Source organism: Lindgomyces ingoldianus (genome assembly GCF_010093535.1).
Source record: "Lindgomyces ingoldianus strain ATCC 200398 unplaced genomic scaffold BDR25scaffold_31, whole genome shotgun sequence".
In the NCBI taxonomy this organism is placed as follows: Eukaryota; Fungi; Ascomycota; class Dothideomycetes; order Pleosporales; family Lindgomycetaceae; genus Lindgomyces; species Lindgomyces ingoldianus.
In genome coordinates, this window is record NW_022985192.1 from 683,435 (window position 1) to 702,282 (window position 18,848).

Sequence of the window (18,848 nt, forward strand, 5' to 3'; positions counted from 1 at the left end):
GGGGCGATGCCCCCGACCTCGTCGACGTTATTTGCGGCAACTTCCGCACGCGCATTTTTCCACAGAGCTGACCGATTTATCAGTCTTGAAAATGCGAGTCTGATCGTGCCACAGAACATACAACTGTTACGTTCAATGGGACAAGTAAAGAGTGTATCCGTACCTGCAAGAATCCCTTGCGTTCCAATGCTTCAATTAATACCACTTCAGTCATAGTCGTGAGTATATAGAGATGGAGATCTGAGTCTCATTCATTTTGCAGGGCAGCATACCCCCTCCCTGGTTTCCCCATAAGACAGCATATCATCTGTGCTGATTGGGCTGCAATAGAATCAGTCAAAGTTGATCAGGCGTTGCCCCGACGAGACTGCCGAAGTCATAACCTTCTCAATGTTCCCCTCTCTCCGATAGCTATTTCCAGATTGCTTGTACTTTGGCGAGTGAGTTGGTGGGTTTAACTAATAAGGGAAACCCCCTTGACAGAACATTCGGGGAATCAGGCTCTTTAATGACGACGCCCAACCCCCCCCCCCCCCCCCCCCCCCACTCCCCGATTCTACCATGTATCACTCCTCCGAGTTTCCCTTGCCCCAATTTCTGTCCGCCTCCTATTTCCTAAAGGATCTTCGCTTTCCCTCCAGAAGCATCTACTACACTTCCACTAATCCACTGCATATCGGTATCAGTTTCTTCACCTCCCTGAATGGTTGAAGGAGATAACAAAGAAACTCACTCTTGCTTTACCACTGACCAGGAGGCCAACCACGTCTGCCACATCCTCCACCTCGCCAATTCGATTACCAACCGCGACCTCTGCAGCATCGGCAGCCGTAAGCCTCTCCCTCACTTCCGATGGAATTCTGGTGTATGCTTCGGTCTTAGTAAATCCTACACTCACCGAGTTAAACGTGGTACCCTCCATCCCGGGACGAGTGCCGAGCTCGTCGGCCCACTTTCTATAATACGGTTACTCTGAGGAAATCTTCCATCACAATTCTGATCTTCCGTACCTCATCAGACACTCCAGTGCTGCTTTCGTAGCCGCATAGACTGCCCTGTGCGGAATCCAACGTTAGCTTGATAATCTCAAGTCACTCCCCCTCCACTCGTGTCTCCAGGGACCTCTCGTACATGCCAATCGTAACTCCGACGACCATAATGAAAAAGTACACGCCAAAGAAGGATGTCCAGAACCTGAGAGTTGAACACTGTTGTCAATGTTGAATGGAAAACGGGAGGAATTCTGTCAGGGAAAGTAACGGGGCTACGCGCCGCGCAAGGCCCTTAGCCAAAGTGGGAGTCACCACTGGTGCCTTCCTCATGATGTTAATATATCAAATCGGTCTTCCGTATTCGACAGCGCCGAGAGAGGCGAACTCATTACTGTTTCGGGGGAGTCACGAGCACACTCTACCCTTCAAAATACCTCTTCCACCGAGCTCCCGTCTCCAAGATTAATGTTGCCTATTCATGTGCCACCCATAATTGTTGGTGCATTTCGCATCACCTCTTATCTTCAGACGTTGGCCGGTACGGTGTTCCACGACTAGGCGTTGATACCTCCTTTAGAGGCAACGAATTTCCCAAAGGAAAAACTTACTCACCCACCAGCAGGCCTTTTAACCCTTGAGCCCTCACTACTAATCGCCACAACTCTACCGTTCGGCCTCAGACAACTCTCCTTTACCAGCTCCTCCATCATTAAGATCGGGAAAGTGATATTCCCTGCTAATGCTCTCTCCACGAAGTCTTCACCAATCTTCCCTTCCCCCATCCGCGCGAGGCTCATAACCGCAGCATTGAAAACCACAATATCAACCTTCGCATCAAATTGCGTACGGAGGCAGTCGATGATAGTCCTCGGCGCGGATGAAGAGGTGATATCAGCTGGAACGCCAATAAGCTTTGGGCAAGCTGTGCTGGGTGTGTCCGGATGCTTCGTGAATGAGCAGAGACTAGTGATGGTATCGGTGAACGTCTTGAAGAGATCTGCAGAATCTAGGCTGGAGAAAGTCCCCAGAATTGAGGCGCCCCGAGTTGCCAACTCGAGAGCGATGGCGCGACCGATGCCTTTGCTTGCCCCGCTAAAAAGGAAGAGGTCAGAAAGATTACCGGCAGCGCTTCTGGACGAGGAACTTAGGAAACTCGAAAATCACGGCAGGACAGCTTATCCAAGCCACGAATCGCATTGACAAGAGCCGAAAAGGTTTGGATTCGGCAAAGGTAATTGGGATTGCATAGGGAAGGAAGAACTCGTACGTTACAATCGCAACTTTTCCGGCGAGGTCTTGCTCCTGGAGCTTCAAGGGCTTCAATGTCTGTTCACTTTCATCTTTACTCCCCATCGTGAGCGGATTTCTACCCTCGAATTCGAACTATCAACGCTGTCGGTTTTGTTACTTGGGAGTTGGAATAAGATGATCCCTAGCCATGCTCATCAACATCCATATACGTATATCGGGGCTATGCCCCGCAAAGGCCTTTCGGACCTAGGTTTTCCGTACCCCTCATATGCATTGCCTCTTCCCCACATATACCCCGCAATTGGGGTCCGGCGTTTTGAATCTACGAAATCTTATTTTGCACTCCAACCCACAGGAAAAATAAACGAAGTGTATCAAGATACGCTCATATGTTACGAGTGGGTAGGATTAGTATCAATGTAATCACTTACCTTTACGTCGTAAGTGAGGCATCAGTAAGAGTTGAGGGAGCATTGTATAGACAAACAAAGTGATGGAGAGGGAGAGGCTTAGTCGAACAAACGATATTAAGTATAGGCTGAAGTTATAGACTAAGTAGCAATAAGTCGACATATTTTCACAAACGTAGACTTAATGTAAAGAATATATTAGCATTCAGGTTTTAAGGTTACTATTATCCCCGTTTCAAATCGTCGTTTAGAGATGCTTCTGCGCTAGTTCTTGTCCTGCTCTTCTAGGTTCTATTTGACTCGTGTACGCTAGCAGCCACATCTGACTGCACTTGCTTCTACAAACGTTGCTTAGATTCTAAACCATATCTCTCCATAATATGGACGGGTCCATTCCTACTTTCTCCAGTACCATTCTATCGTTCTCTCGTAGTGAAGACTCACCTCTTGCCACTTGCTAAAGGTGTCGCCACCGCCTTGAGTTCGGCCAGACTAAATAAATATTAGTTAAGAAATGACCCGAAAACTTTCCGTGAAAGGTTATGTCGACGACTTCTCTCGCGTCTGCTGATGTTCTCCACACTATGGCCGACTGACTCCGTCGAAAGGAAAGGATGCCGCCCAGCTAAGTAATTCCTTTACCTCATATCTCTATATCTTCATCATCAGCATATTGGTCCCGACAATTTCAAAGTTGGTATCCCATCATGCCCCGCTACATTAAGTTTTCTAATTCTGAGCAAGAAGGTACCGAGATTAGGAAGCATGGCTCCATAATATCGGGGACTCCTTAGGTCACAGTCTCTGACATAAGCATTGTGTGACATAGTTAGCTGGAGTCAACGTCCTCCGGTCTTTCGTAAGACTGAGAATGAATTAATAAACTTGGTGGCAGCCGACATCCATTCGCCACCTTCATCTGCGGGTTTTGGCAGGTTCCAATCGAACCTCGAATTCATCTGGGCGGCGGTGAGCAGCTGAGCACCCTGGAAGTTCTAAGTGCATCCCTTAAAGCACGGAAGCTTTAGCGATCCCTGCATAATGCCGATCAATCGATCAAGATGCCTATCGATAATTGGAGGGGTTGATTGATTGTGGGAAAGGATTCTGCGGTGGGGTTATGTACCCTCGACCTGTCAATTCTGCTGATGGCCTTGTCATAGGGAAACTTGAGAGGAGGTGGGCTGAGATTCAGAGCTGAAATACAGTGGAGTGATGAAGCTCCCATTTCCCCTCTCTGTCATTCCTACTGCAAATGGACCGCCACCTCATTCAACCACCCTTGAAGTCATCAATCTGACCGGTCTAGCCTTACGCGATCATTCCTTATCCAGACAGACTGTTGCCGGAACCTTTGAAGCTCCCGCGGCCTCAGGAAACAAACGAAGGCGGTCAGAAACATCCACAGCCAATCATGGCTATGGAAACTCTAATCGGCGCGATCAAGCTAGCCTAAAATAGACCCTGCATTCGCGAGATTCGAAGCGCTGATCCAGGGTCTGGTGAACGGCTCCGCTGTCGGAGGGGCGGATTGTTAGGATCTGTTGATGACTTTCTTCGAGGTATTTGTGAGGGAATGGGAGCTCGTTCTCCACGTTATATGGTAATTCAGCTTGCTTTTCAAGTGTCCCCCGCAAAAGGCATCGTATTCCAACACGTATTGCCTCACGGGCCAGCCAAAAAGACCAGGGCCACGTTCAACGACGACCCACGCGACTGACGGCTGCATTTTCGGAACCAGGGACCCTGAGGCTGGGCTAGGCCCGCGAGATGTCGGAACCGCCTCACATCTACATTGGCTGACGAATGGGCCAGTGCTCGTGAGAAGTCAAATCGATAAAGAAGAGCCCTGTCCCCTCGGACTTTCGGGGAACAAAAGTGCCTTTGTTGTCTGAGTCGAAGGGTGGTCAGAACATCAAGGGAAGTGGAAGGTCGTCAGGCAAGACTTCAGAATACAAAGATTTTCGCCTTCCATACACTTTTTTCGGCTGTCAATACTTTATTTTCTTCGTTTCTCATTTTCGACCTACGTCGAGTCGTTTCTTTGGGGAGGAGACGTATTTTCGGTGAGCACCATGTCCATCCCCTGTGTCTTACAGCCTTGTCTGCGCAGCTGCGCACAAAAGCCCATTGCGCCGGTCTAGAACTCCATCACTATGATCAGACGGACGTGCAAGGCAGATGCTCAGGATATACGATCAGCTAACGCGGCTCTAGAAGCATATATACAACCTTTCAATCCTCTTCGACCTTTCTCAGAGCCTTCAATTAGATCACTCTCGTTCCGCGACAACCCCGGCAAGGTCAAGCAACGCCAAAACCGAACCTTAGGCAACATGTGCTCCTATACTTACTCTTGGTATTACTGCAACCACGATTACTATATTTGGTGAGTTTGCACTAGTGTACCTTAACAGTTGGGTTCGTACAAAGCTGAAAATTTCGCAGGGCAAATAGTATCGAGGTCTGCCACGGAAGGTTGCTTTCGGGATACTCCTACGACGCCTGGAGCATCGATATGTGCAAAAATATGAAGGTCACCTGCGGCGGTTTCTCCAACTACTACTGCTCTGATTGCTCCGAGGATGTAGCGCTAGAGTTCGAGCTTGACGAGTTATAAATAAGCGATTTACCACCAATACTCAGCCCACAGCCATACTCAACTCAACTCCTCCAATCCCGCACCATCGAGGTTTGTAGACTTACGATAACACGAGCCGCACTCTACACGTTCGTGCTCCGACCTCTCAGTTACACTTCGACCTTCTGCGACCTCCAATTAATAATCTTCACGTACATGGTTGTTGACGGCATTTTATTTCATAGCGATGGATACGTCTTCTTTGATTCAGCGTTCAGTGTTCGGACATAGGCGCATCTCGGCGCCTACAAGATCTCATTTATCCGGGATGTTTGGAATAATTTTAAAGGCTGTGGGTGATTGAGTTCGTTCTGGTGCTTCGAGCGCGCATTTATTCTAGACTGCTTATTATACCATAAAGCGTATCTTGGCTGCTCATCTCTTCGCACAATTAGCAATCCATTCAAGCTATTAGATATCACAAATCTAGAGTGAGGGTTCCTTCCCAGTGCCATTACTCCGTCACACTCTCTTCCGCTAACTTCGGGCTCACTCCTAAACCCTCCTCTTTCATGCTCTCTTTGACCTGTTCTGCTCGTCTCCGCGCATCTAGATACATCATGAATTCCTGGTATGTCCTAGGCATCACCCGGATATTCTTTTCCACTGTGAATGTGTAGTTGAACTGGCCAGTTGGCTTTGATCTTCCGTGCTCCACATCTCTCACTTTGGAATCTACCCTCACTTGGACCCTTGTATATTTGCTCTCTGTGTCTGCTCGGTCTCCTGGTGCTCCGATTAACGGCGGGTCCGTGTACACGACTGTCGCGGTAAGGTATAGTATGCTGCCAACGGGAACTGGATTCTGGAAGGTGGAGGGATCAAGCGAGACAAAAGTTGGTCGAGTGTGAGCAAAGGCGGCAGTGCAGGTAAAGGCGAGTTCGAAGGTTTGCTTGAGGAGGAAGCCACCGAAGATCATGAACTTTCAGGTTGTTAACAAATAGCAACAGTTTCCGAGCAGACCACAGGAAAATGCTTACGTGATGTCTGTTGCGAAATTGGGGTTGCATGATCATGGCAGTTTGGAGACGGGTTGTGTCCATGAAGTGCACGTTCTCTGGTTTCCGGAGCGAGTCGTGGGGATCATGATATTGCAAATGCTTCTGCCAAAAGGCATGTATTAAGTCACTTTCCAGGTCGTTGGGAGTGTGTTTGATAAGTGCGGTCTGGTTGCGCTCTCTGCGGATCTTAGAGTTTCGTTCACCTAGGGCATAGAGTCGCTTTTCCTCGGGTGTTTCGACTATCAAAGGGTTGACGTTCACCGGCCTGGAAAATGTCAGCCACCATCGAGTATATCGTAGGGATCTAATACTTCTTGGTCCCAGGGTCGAGCGACACCATTGTAAAAGTGCAACTGATTAGGACGTCCTCATTCTTCACAGTCTCCCCCGCTTTCGGCGCTTTGGCAACCTGCATTGAAACTTCTAGGCTGGACCTGCCCGTTGCGTAAGTCACTTCACCGCTCAGCTCTAGATCGCATATTTCCGTCAGAGGGTGCCGCAAGTAGATTCGATCGCAGCTTGCAGTGACGGTGGTAACGTCGTCGCCAGTGTGTTTGTAAGCAATTACCCCAGAAAGAGCGTCCAAGTCCATGAAGATAGTTCCAAGACGGATGTGTCCGCTCGAATTAAGGTAGGTGTCCAGAAGCCATGGATCCTGAGCAAGCGGTAATATCTATTCCTGTCTCATTGAGCTTCACCTCTCGGAACGCAGAGGTACTTACGACAGAATGATAGCTGTCTGACATTCGCTTTGGCGTTAGCTCACGATTAGGAGATACTTCCGGCTTCCTGGAAGCTTTCGCATGGTCAAGGCCCTCCGCTCGCTGTCGCCGGAGAGCTTCTACCCATGGTGTGCGTACTCTTACGGCAGTTAATTCTCTAAAAACGCCGTCAGTTTGCCGTCGTCTGCTGGAGCGAAATCCACGGTTGATTGACGAGAGAACAGGAACTGTTTGAGAACAATTGGATCGCGAGGTAGCATTAAGGCGTCGAAGCACTGTTCTCAAGGAGCTGGCCATGGTGTTCACGAGCTTTGAGACTCGCGCATGTCGGAGGGGAATGACGTCTCACAGCGTCTGCCGAAGTGAGGGCTGAGCTTGGCAAGAGCCTTAGAGATTTTTTCCCCGCCTGCACACTTCGCCTCATCGTCTCAACAAGGACCTCAAGTTCCTTGCACGAAAGGCCCATCAAGTCAATGTTGTTCAAGGAATGTCGCGAACGATCGAGTTGGGGCGAGCTGTCCTATGCTCACCAAACTCGCAGCTGCAGCTGTGGCTCACGACTTTGATCACACTCTCACCACAGCACGACTCCACTAACCTTCATCAACTGAGCAAACGTGTTCTCCTTGACTATCTCATCGCTCGGAATGCCTGGGTTTGCCGTGGAAATGGTTTGCACATTATGATAGAGCTTACCGTCCAAGGAGAGCCTCTGGGTGGAAACGAAATGAGAGAATTGGCTAGAATGATTCTCAATGCCCAGGTACCTACGAACTTTTCGCATGTGGACAATTCTCCTAATCTGCATTCAGATTTGGAGTCAACTTAACCTTCGCCCATCTCTTCCTCTGAATAACTTCAACGAGGACGCATTGCTGCCTGACAGCGGGAAGCTACAGATCAACATCAGCCACTCTCGGATAGAGCCCGAGATGTCGGACAAGAAACCTCACCGGTTATGCTTAAACGTCCCATTTGAAGACGCGAAACCCCCACCGAATGTTTCAGTTCTAACACTCCAATCTCTCCAGTTCTCGATGGAAATAGTTGAGATGAAAGCTCCGCGAAATAGTAAAAAGCGTAAGTGCTCACAGCGAAGCAGCCCTAGTCGCAATTCCAGCTCTCCCGCAAGGAAAAGGCTTTTTGATAAACAAGAAGTGAGAGCTCCCGAAGGCTCTACTATACCATTTGAGCCGGAGGGAGAGATTCTCACCACCTTGAACCAGCAAAATGACGGCGAGACCTCAGCTAGGAGTTCTTACCTATGTATCAAGAGAAGGAAGGAGAGCGTATCAGACAGGACATCCATATTGAATTATTCTCGGCCCATTGACCTACGAGAAGTTGGAAAGTTAGTGGACGCCGCTATGCGTCTATCGATCTCAGAGGCCTCCCCTAGGTCGACGACAGGTTTGAAGATTGTGACCAACTCTTTTGCTGGAACTCTCGCGGAGATCTCCCCCTCATTGTGGAGTCCCGGGTACCTTCTAGTACGTAGAACGCCTATGACATGTGGTTTAGCAAGCTGACCAAGTCATAGGCAGTTTCACAGAGAGCACACTTTGTACCAATCGTCAGCCACTCCTTAAATCGAGCAACTATGCTGAAATCCCGATCGACGTCTCTCCAAGCCAAAGTTGAAACGCTCAGACGGACCTCTTCGACCACCAAAGTTTACCATAGTTCCACCAGAGTCGACAATACACAAGACGAAGACGACACTGTGACTAACTTGCTGAAAGCGCGACTTTGGATCCACATGCAAAAGAAGTTGTTTGAAACGGGTACGACTGCACCACTGAAGTCTTTCTGTGCGTCTGATAACATCCTTCCGGCCGTTCCAAGTTCAGATGATCTTCTTGATGAAAGTCCAGTATGGAAAGAAATGGTAGAGCATGAGGTCCCCAAATTTCACTACGTTTACGGCGGCACAGATGAGCTTGACGAAGAGGGATATGAGATCGGCTTTCATCCAAGTTCCTCTGACAGAAACCACCCGATGGCTAGCGAATCGGTACTGTGGGACACGGAATCCAAACCCGCCATCGAAAGTGCAGACGACATGCTACTAGGATCCACAGCTACTAGGGGGACCACGAAAATAACGCCATTCTAGAGAATTTTCAAGTGATGTCTAAAATCGGGGATCCTTCTCAAAGCGGTCTCGCTATGGCACTTGCTAGGCCCAAATAGTGTGGTACAGATGACGCATTCAATGCCGTCTTAATCCGGGATGAACCCATAGATCACTCATCTAGGGCAGGGTTTCGAAGGCTAAGGCATCATATCTAGGAATCGTTGTTTGACAATGAGTCGTTGCACGAGCTTGGTGGCAAACAAGGCCCTGAAACGCGCTGGCTAGCTTTGCACGAGCTGGAGAGCAGCATCAGCTGAAAATTTTCCTCTTCATTAATGAACGCTTTTTCAATGTGTTTGTATGGCCTCCCCACCCTTTAAACCTTGTGCTGACGGCAGGTTAGTTCTAGTGCCAATTTGTATATTCTAGTGAAAGAGCTGCCAATTATGGATGGCCGTGATACTGGAACACAAAGTCCGTTGATTTTTGTACGCGCGTAAATTCCTAAGTATTTCTCTAATAGTGATGTAAAGGCTTGAGAGAGTGGTAGCTGACGTAGGTAGAGGTTAAAAGGTCGGCAATCGGTATTGGGCGTTGCCATCACTTTTAGGTTATAGTCAAAGCAAATTCCGGGTCGGGGCCCTGACTACAGGTGGCGGGGAACGCGGGAGGAGCTGCGAAGCCTTGCCCCTGATTCAAGGAGAATGATCAACGCAAGACGGGCCATCTTTCCTCACGGGTACCAGAAATGGCTTGAGAACCATCCCCGTGGGTGTTTTAGAAGACAGGTGTGAGAGAACCTTTAACCTTGAAACAAGATGGTTCGCTAGACTTAGTGAGAGTAGGAGACCTCTGAATGATCCTTCGATGATGACACATCACCTTCACTCCTCGAAGAAGAGCCGAAGAGGTGACATCCTTTGGTCGAGGCTCTTAGATCAACTGATTAAGTCGATCGACGCATTGATTGAGGCATCGCTTTATCCGTTGCTCAAACCTAGTGAAGTCATGATCACTGATCAAAGTCTAGTGTCCAAACCACGAACCTGACCTATACTAGTCCTAAATTTTACGGAGCATCTTGACTAGAGTTTTGTGTACATGCCATGGTTATCCATGAATCTAGGTAGAGGTTATCCATATCATTAGAAGATCAGCCACATAGAGTGACACCTTGAGTGTGCTACTTGCGGGCTTCACGTTCGCATTGCGCAATAGCAAGCCAACTCTTGGGGGAGCCTCACAACAACGCCCACAACTCGTTTAACGCCACGGATAGACTTTGGGGTCTGAAACCGGTGACAGCGGCAGTGCCATGGGTCATGCCAATAAGTCGTTTCAAGGAGCCAATGCCGACAAAGGCCATTTCTCCGATCTGGATCGCGCGATATCATTGCACACGCAAGTTCTAGAAAAGACGTCATGACTTCACACGGAGTGGGGAGCCTTGAGCAAAAATACCAGATGCAGAAATCAGAGGCACTTCTTAGCCTTAAGGCAGACGCTAGGGGACTGGAAACGTATTCCGGGTTCATCACTCCACACCAAGAACAGGGCAGAATATTGACAAGCCTGCGGATCGATCTTCCTCGCGGGTTTGCACAGGTCATTAGCCGCAATAGAGCGATAACACAGGTTCTGTGTCAGAAGCGGAACAGTTTGCCAACAGCTGCTTACAAGTCTCTACCCTCGACTTACCAAACCTTCTGCTTTGAAGCTCTGTTATTTTGGATTAACTTCGAGGGTTGGGGCTTTGGGATGATCGGAGGTAATCTTATCCATATAAATCCCATTAGGGCAGTTGAATTCTTGGCTAATGAGGAAAGTAGAGACTATTGTTCATGCTATCTTTTGTGTTAGACCCGAGCCCACGAATTTAACGTCACATTCAGCTTCGCGACAACCTTAATCGGCCCCATCTTATGCTAGCCAATTATCAATGCTCCACGGCAATGCTCGCAGTCGTACAGCCACCCGTTTCCGCATGAAAATGACGAAATTTCCGGCCTTTTCAATGCTTCAGCCAAAAGAGACTAAAATAGTTTGCCCAACAGGAATAACGAAGCGGCCAATAGGGGTGCTCTAATCTGGTAACTGGCGCAGGACTGGATACAGTCAACTCTCGATGGCGCGATACAATTCTGGAACGAGGATTATATCGTTATATCGCAATATCGTTGCAGCAAGAGGGTTACGTAATCCAACTATCTAGAGTGCCCTGGACAAACTGCTTAGACTTTTGAGCCTTTGCTTCAGTATATAGCTGCTGGAGCGCTCTGATCTGCTAGGGAGTTGTTGAATCTGTATGCTCTTGATATAAGAGTAGTAATTTAAGAGCCTGCTCTGCCTGCGCAGGGGTAGGTATTTGTATAGGAGGCCCTTTGTTGTCTAATTTGTCTTTAACTAGCTGCTGGCTATATGTTGCAATTGCGTTTGCTACATTAAAGTTAGATTAAGTAGGCTTGTGATCCTTATTAATAGGATTTAGGAAGTTTTTAAGGCTTATAGCGTCCTGAATCCTGCCTGCGTGCTGCACCTGCTAGTAGAGCTCCTCTAGCTCCTGCTAAGACTGCTCCTCTAGATTAGGCAGGTAGATTAGTTCTTATAAAGGCTGGATTCTAGCTTAGCAGAAGCAGCAATAGATTGTATTGCTCTAAAGGTTGTTATACTAGGCTTAAGAGGCCTAGCGTAAGGCATAGTAGAGGTTGACTTAAGTTGCTAGATCTGCGCCGCGCTTGTAGCTAGCGACTATATAGCGTATCTATTGCTTTTTGTATAAGCGCTTAAACTGACTAATCACGCCCTAATTAAGTGGCTAGTAGACGCTAGTTAAGTTGGCAGGCAGCTATTAAATGCGGATATTTAGTGGAGGTGGTTTGAGATTAACGCTAAGGATATGAGCGCTGTAGTTGTCCATCAGCAGCAGGATAGACCTAGTCTCTCCTATCCACTAATAGAAGGCCTGTAGCTAATCTATTATAATAGTATGCGTTATCTACGCCTTAGGATTTAACAACTATTAGATGCTAAGAGCCTTAAGGTTAACAGATCGCAGAGCATGTGGTCTAGCTGCCTTCTTAATAGCCTAGGGAGTAAAGCGCTTGCTGCTAGTAAAGTTGCAGCAGCATATAATTAATATTTAGTTCTTATCCTTCTTCCTGCTAGGTTGAGCTCTAGTAGAAAGCCCTAACAACGGCGCCTGCCGCTAATATAGGCCTGTCTTGTCTATATTAAATATATCCTGCTTTGCGTATTCTCCACACAGCGTTCTAATAGCCCTTATCTCCTCTTTAGCCCTAGCTGGCACTGACGCAGCCTCGCCCTGGTGTTAATAAAGCTTGATATTATGCTGTTGCTTAAAGTTGGTGAGCTAGCCTAAGCTAAACTCTAGTACAGGGAGGTTGGCGTAATTAGGTATCTGCGGCCAGATAGCCTTTGCTTTCTTAATAAGGATATTGCTAGGGACGTCGCTGCCGGAGCTCTTGAGGTGCTGCTGCCAGTCAAAGAGGACAGCTTTAAGGATAGGCCACTGTGCCTGTTGTTGACGTGTGCAGGTGGTGGCAGAGCTACTGTTAAGGTAGCTATATCGCTCTAAGAGGGACTCTGATACTGTTAACTGACAGATGCGATGGTTGTACTCTTGCTTAAACTACTTGATCGCATTAAGCTGCCTCTGGCCAGGACCCTGATGTTGATACCATTGACGCAGAGCCTGTTGCTGCTTGTTGGTAATTGCCACACGTGGCATTTTATCTCTTAATATAACAATAATCTAGCTAAAAGCTTGCGATATAGTAGGTATTGCAAAATGGAATATTTTGGTGGGAAATTAATTTAGGTTTGAGAAATGTATCGCTATATCGAAATATCGTTTAATCGCGCATCGCGCCATCGAGAGTTGACTGTATGCTCAATTAAGGAGTGGCTTCAGCCACTGAGCATCGCTCGGACAATCCTTGTTAGAGATCGTGTTCCCCATGCCTTAGACCGGGATCCCAAATGCGATACACCACGAAAATGGTTGTCGCTGAGGCTCCACCTCAAGCTTGCAACAACATACTCTGATGTGCGACCACCACCAAGGCATTTTATATACATTAGAGGGCCTCTGTCAAACCACCGGTCAAACCCAATCGCGATGCAAAGACGCAGTAACTCTACTGGATAGAATTTCAGTTCAAACACTTAGATCCATCCACCAACCCCGCCTCACAGGGGACTGCAGGACTCTCGGAACAATCCAGAGGAGGTACTGAAGCTGGAGGCTTATTTCGAGCCCAGAGTAGCTCACTGCACGGGATCGGACGGCAATTTAATCTGCAACAATCATTGTCCGTAATTTGCAACCCGCTCTCAACTCCTAGGGATGGCGCATTGATCACAGCGTAGGGCACTGAAGAGTACATCCGCGGCTCGACAACTCCTACGCTAGGATTCCACGCTATTTATCCCTAGGGGATCTGCATGCTCCAAGGGATAGCGAATGGGGGGAATTGGCGTTGAACTCTAACCTTCCAGCTGTAGCCAGCAGAATCGGTACCAGCCTTGCTAACGCCTCCTCTAAAGGGCATAGCCTCTTATTGGTTTAGCGTCTAGCTAGGCCTCTACCCCAGCCTTGACTAAAAGGCATGGCTGGGCTGACATGGGAGAGGAGAATGGGGTCCGCGCTGTTGTGATGAGCACACTAGGTGGGAAATGTAAACTCTTAATTATAGGCACACGGGGAGCCTCATAGTGAGGACATCAGTTTGCGACATTTAAATAGATGTTGCATATAGTGGCGGACAGTCCTTTCAGGTCCTGGTTTCGTTTCGTATCCCCCACATAATGGCAAGCTTGATGTGCATATCCATGGAATTGTGTAGATGATGGCTTGTTGAAGAACCGCACCCGCTTCATTTCTCTCGATTAGCTTTGCGGTCTGTACCTTGTCTTTAGGACTCTTTAGGCCTTAACGAAGTAAGGAGGTTATTCTGAGGACCACAGAGGCTTTGACGGTCAAAGGAACCACATCCGCAGCGAATACAGGGCCGACTCCACCGATCGAAGACACCTACCCAAAGCTCACGTTCGAGGACTGCCCGCCACTGTCACCGCCTATTTAATTCGCCCATTATGAAGGAACCTAATCTCATGCAGAAGTACCCCCTTGGATATCAGCCTGCTATCCATTACTTGCCGTATCTTATCTTCATTTCTTATGTTGTAAGCTTCATTGGCGCTTTTACTACGGTGGAATTGCTTCATAGACGAGTTACGGGAGCAGGATGGAGGAATTGGTAAGATCGCATGCTTACTACATACGATTCGGATTCTGATATAACCGGAAGTGTTCAGCTGGCCCCTTGCTCCGTATCTTTTGGTCTCGTCGCCATCTAGTTTATGCATTTTGTCGGGAATCGAGCCATGGTCCTCGGGGATGGAGAGGAGGAGATCCAACTGTATTACAGCGCGACCTTCACCGCAGTGTCTGCTCTCCTTCCCATCATTGTCATCTTCCTAGGACTGTTGGTGGCCGACCATTTCCACAGAGGGAACAAACGACGGACGACGCGCTATACTGCCCTCTTGATCTGCGGGGCATGTTCCGGCACTGCTGTCACGGAGATGCACTACCTTGGAAACCAGGGGACAACGGACTATAAGCTTGAACCGGGTTGGCAGTATATTACCGGAGCTGCGGCAATAGCGGTAGGCGCATGCATCATCTCATTTGGCCTTTTCTTCCACTGGAGTGGACACTGGATGATTACCGTATGGAGACGTCTTCTCGTCGCTTGCTTCCTCGCCACGGCAGCCTCTGGCATGCACTGGACAGCAGCAGCAGGTACTACTTACGAAATAACAGGTTACCGCAGAAGATCGGGACCGGCTCGAAATGTCAACATGATCATTGCCATCTGCCTTGTAAGCAACCTTCACCTGTATATGTATTTGCGGACTAACCAATCTTAGTGTCTGAGCGCTTGTGGCGTCTGCTTTACCCTCGGGTTCCTCAAACAACGTCATCGTAAGAGGCTTAGAGACAGGGCACAGCAGGTTGTGCTCGCTATAGCAACATTTGACGTGAAGGAAGGTTACTAGTTACTCAGGGCGGATTGATGCCGTGTCAGACAATCACTAGACAGTTTCACCGGCGGACCCTCGACGAAGATTTCAACACTACGCATCCCGTTTTCCATTGGGCCTACAGAGTCTCACGTCATTGGGAAGGGGTTACCGAATTAGTGCCAGGAATGCGCGACGATTTGCTCACGACGGGATATCTTCAGACCCACACATCGGTCATGGGCAGTCGGTCGTCCATTGGGTCTGATGATCATCCAAACTACTCGACGACTTTCCGAGAGCTGTTCTGCGTGACAGCCCATGATATTGCGAGAAGCCTGGATACAAGGCTGCAGGATCTCGGGTGTCTGTATGAAGACATCATGACTACTGGGACACTGTTGAACAACCTCAACAGAATCCGGCGCGAAGATGATGGAAGGAAGACGATCATTACGGCAGAAGCTGCGACTTCATCCGGGGAGGTAGAAGTTGGTCTTGCGAATCCAATTCTTTTCGGGAAAGGGCAACTCCTTGTTCTTACCCGAAAAGTCTGTGCAAGGGAAGCCAACCGACTGCAGAATATCGGGCATCGGTTCGCCAATTTGGACCAAATTGGGTATCCACTCGCCCGTAGCTTGCAAATATCACGAGAAGACCTTCGCCTCATGGTCACTCGTCTCCAACTTTTCTGTGACAGGAAGCCGTGGACCCCTTCCACCGGGACATACCTGGCCGCATTCCTGCTCCAACCGTCACCTCTTCTGAAGGGGTTAGACATCATAGTACCTAGATACACTCCCGATCGACTATCAGTCGTAAAACTTAGTTCTGAGGAATTGAGGTCGACACAAGTGAAGTTGTTCGCTCAATTCGAAGGGATGACGTTGGACGAGTGCCTGTCGCGCATCCTTCAGCAGCATAGAGCAACAGCAGATGAAGACCAAATTTGCCTAGGAAAGTTTCGTAACAAAATATACGAGCTCTTGAAGGAGGTGCCGGAGCCGTTCTTACGTCGAGCTACCTTTTCGGCCCAACATCTCAGAATTACTCATGGCATCAGCGCTGAAAACGACATCAGTCAAGCCACTATCTTCGCTTTCTGCGGGATCAGAGAAGTCTATAATCAGTCACTCCAGAGTCCGGCATTAAGACACGTACCATTGTCATTCTTCCAGTGCCAGCAACGAGTCTATCCCGGATGTCCCAACTATGCTATCTTAGCTAGAAAAAACCATGTCGAGTTTGGCACCCTCATCGCTGGATCTTCGGCCGATACGCATCCTCTGCCGCCTCGACCGTCAACTAAATGGTCGAACCGTTGGCCGTTTGTGAAGTCTGCTTCAACATCGGAGGCCAGTCTGAACACCGACAGCAGCTCTGAAAAGGGACTTTTCAACATCACAGAATATGCTTCCACTAACCCTACCAACAACGGAAGCCATCCATTTGGAGGCATCATGGTCAGTCAAGATATCACAATCAACGACAACCAGAAGGACAGTCGCCAGCTCGAAATGAGCGACATGGGAGTCAAATCAATCGCCGGTGTCGCAGAGGGAGAACAACAGACAATGATCGACAAGATGATGTTCATCACAACGTCGCTCCGAGATCCCCATACTCGGGACAGCCACGGTCGCTAATAGTCGCTAATGCCTTCTCGCATCTTCCCGCTCTCTTTTCTTTTCATCACCAGTAGGGTCCTTCACTCTTCGATGTACCCATCCGGAATATGCCGCCCTCCTTCAACAACTTGTAGAATGATACGTTCGAGGTTCGTCATTGACCGGATCATGCAACAGGCGCGGACAGTCTCTTGCATGGGGAAGGCTGGGCGCCGGGCTGCTTGAGCAGAGGCGTAAAGGGGGATGTATGATGCAGCGATGGGACTGGTGATGCCGCATGGGATGAGCTGATACTATTTGTCATGTAATGTCTTCTGTACAATGAAAAGATGTTATTCTTGAGCTGCAGGAAGAGGATGCAGTTGTGAGGCTTCTCCGATTCCGCGCGATCGGAAATGCTGTGCAATCCGGCCTTGGCGCTCCGACGTCAAACGGAACTTTCTGCCCCACTGTTTCCTTCTCTTCACTACAGCAAGCTCTTCAAGCAGCCCTAAGGTGGCCTCCCTTCACCGGAATTGTCCCCAGCCTCATGGTTTCTATTGCTTCACTCTCGTCTAACTAAACAGACACTCACGCCGTTCCCAGGCCAGTGAACCCACCCAACAAGCAGGCTGTCTCTCCTCCCAAAAATGCCTCCCCCACAAAATGCTTCCGTAATCACGATACAGCCACTTGCCACCCTCTCTCCACCCTGTAGCTCCCGGACATGGCAATCTACGCCCCATCCAACCCTCCCAGTCATTGCGACCGCTTGCTCTGACCGGACTGTTCGCGTATACAGTCTTACGTCCTTTACGCTACTCCACTCGATCACCGGAGGCCACAAGCGGAGTATACGGGCGGTGAGCTGGAAACCCGGGGTCAAAGGGCAAAGCGTTCTCGCAACAGGAAGCTTTGACGCTAGCGCAGGCATCTGGAGGAGGGACGAGCGAGGCTTGGCGGAAGACACCCAGCGAGAGAGAGCCGGTGATTGGGACGGCGACGAAGAGGGCGAAGATGACGATTACCAATTCTCCTGCATTCTTGACGGCCACGAATCAGAAATCAAGTCTCTCTCTTGGTCACCCTCCGGACAGTATCTAGCGACATGTTCACGCGACAAGTCGGTTTGGATATGGGAGGAACTGGAGGATGACAATTTTGAGACAATCGCAGTGCTGCAGGAACACGAAGGTGATGTCAAGTGCGTGGCATGGCATCCGGAGGAAGATCTCCTAGCCAGTGCAAGTTACGATGACACCGTGCGGTTATACAAGGAGGACGCCGACGATTGGGTACAGGTGGCCATGATAGACGGGCACAAGAAGACGGTGTGGTGGGTAGAGTTTGAGGGAAGTGAGATGTCGGCAAGGGATTTCCGTGCTCATCGAGAGGGGCTGTCGGAACAGCGAGCACACCATGTGGAACAATTGGAGAGATCCGGTCCGAGGCTTGCAACAAGCTCCGATGATTGCTCCGTGCGGATATGGCGTCGCAAGCCTCGAGAAGGCTCCGCACAGACTTCTTCGAGGTTAGGCATGCCAAATATCATACGGTCTGTGGCAATTGACGAGGAGTGGTTTCAAGAAACGATTCTTCCCCAGCAACATGAGAGGGCCATCTACTCATTATCGTGGAGTAGGAGGAGTGGAATGATTGCCAGTGCAGGCAGCGATGGAAAGATTTTGGTGTATAAGGAGCGGTGGAAGAATGTGATGCCCAATGGAGTCAAGGCAGATGGTACAGTTGACCATTCAGATTCAGATGCCATGGAAGGGGTGGAAAACGCCTCATTAACAGAATGGGTGGTTGTGGCAGAGCTCTTCTCAGCTCACGACGTGTTCGAGATCAATCATGTTTGTTGGGCGAAGAGAAGTGACAAAGGTCGACGGAGTGAGGATGAGGAAGTCATCGTTAGTACTGGCGATGACGGAGAGGTCAAGGTGTGGGTCTTGGAAGAGAGGTAATCGTGACGGCCACGGGAAGTTCTGATCTGAAGGCTCCCCATAATCCCTATTGAAATACTTGACAGCTTGGACGAGCACATGTAACAAACGCCTCAACTGTCAGTGAAAATGTGGCTGGACGTCATGCCAAGA

General features: G+C 49.0%; 6 protein-coding genes across 6 annotated transcripts; 4 read left to right on the top strand and 2 right to left on the bottom strand.

The window, feature by feature from the left end:
- Positions 1–615: 615 nt before the first annotated feature.
- Positions 616–2,419, bottom strand: BDR25DRAFT_376746 (short-chain dehydrogenase; the record flags this gene model as incomplete). The annotated part of the gene is made up of 6 exons (XM_033697459.1): positions 2,260–2,419; positions 1,605–2,084; positions 1,132–1,194; positions 1,011–1,055; positions 734–956; positions 616–669 (listed from the first exon to the last, which is right to left on the bottom strand). The coding sequence occupies exons 1-6, from the start codon at positions 2,343–2,345 to the stop codon at positions 616–618; spliced, it is 951 nt and encodes a 316-aa protein (XP_033543945.1). The 5' UTR covers positions 2,346–2,419.
- A 2,103-nt stretch (positions 2,420–4,522) lies between these two features.
- Positions 4,523–5,759, top strand: BDR25DRAFT_305883 (uncharacterized protein). The gene is made up of 3 exons (XM_033690511.1): positions 4,523–4,719; positions 4,871–5,042; positions 5,102–5,759. The coding sequence occupies exons 2-3, from the start codon at positions 4,990–4,992 to the stop codon at positions 5,271–5,273; spliced, it is 225 nt and encodes a 74-aa protein (XP_033543946.1). The 5' UTR covers positions 4,523–4,719; positions 4,871–4,989; the 3' UTR covers positions 5,274–5,759.
- On the bottom strand, positions 5,714–7,352 carry BDR25DRAFT_395566 (Thioesterase/thiol ester dehydrase-isomerase). Its single transcript, XM_033698383.1, has 4 exons — positions 7,018–7,352; positions 6,607–6,968; positions 6,275–6,560; positions 5,714–6,216 (listed from the first exon to the last, which is right to left on the bottom strand). The coding sequence occupies exons 1-4, from the start codon at positions 7,312–7,314 to the stop codon at positions 5,749–5,751; spliced, it is 1,413 nt and encodes a 470-aa protein (XP_033543947.1). The 5' UTR covers positions 7,315–7,352; the 3' UTR covers positions 5,714–5,748.
- Positions 7,353–7,390: 38 nt separating this feature from the next.
- On the top strand, positions 7,391–9,268 carry BDR25DRAFT_73301 (uncharacterized protein). Its single transcript, XM_033698970.1, has 3 exons — positions 7,391–7,780; positions 7,830–8,507; positions 8,558–9,268. Exons 1-3 carry the CDS (start codon positions 7,505–7,507, stop codon positions 9,131–9,133), a joined length of 1,530 nt encoding a protein of 509 aa, XP_033543948.1. The 5' UTR covers positions 7,391–7,504; the 3' UTR covers positions 9,134–9,268.
- A 4,941-nt stretch (positions 9,269–14,209) lies between these two features.
- On the top strand, positions 14,210–17,113 carry BDR25DRAFT_376758 (uncharacterized protein; the record flags this gene model as incomplete). Its single annotated transcript, XM_033697461.1, has 5 exons — positions 14,210–14,373; positions 14,425–14,456; positions 14,499–15,001; positions 15,050–15,160; positions 15,208–17,113. 5 exons carry the CDS (start codon positions 14,210–14,212, stop codon positions 16,786–16,788), a joined length of 2,391 nt encoding a protein of 796 aa, XP_033543949.1. The 3' UTR covers positions 16,789–17,113.
- Positions 17,114–17,231: 118 nt separating this feature from the next.
- On the top strand, positions 17,232–18,779 carry BDR25DRAFT_336243 (cytosolic iron-sulfur protein assembly protein 1). The gene has a single exon (XM_033693081.1). It carries the CDS (start codon positions 17,400–17,402, stop codon positions 18,714–18,716), a length of 1,317 nt encoding a protein of 438 aa, XP_033543950.1. The 5' UTR covers positions 17,232–17,399; the 3' UTR covers positions 18,717–18,779.
- Positions 18,780–18,848: the final 69 nt, after the last annotated feature.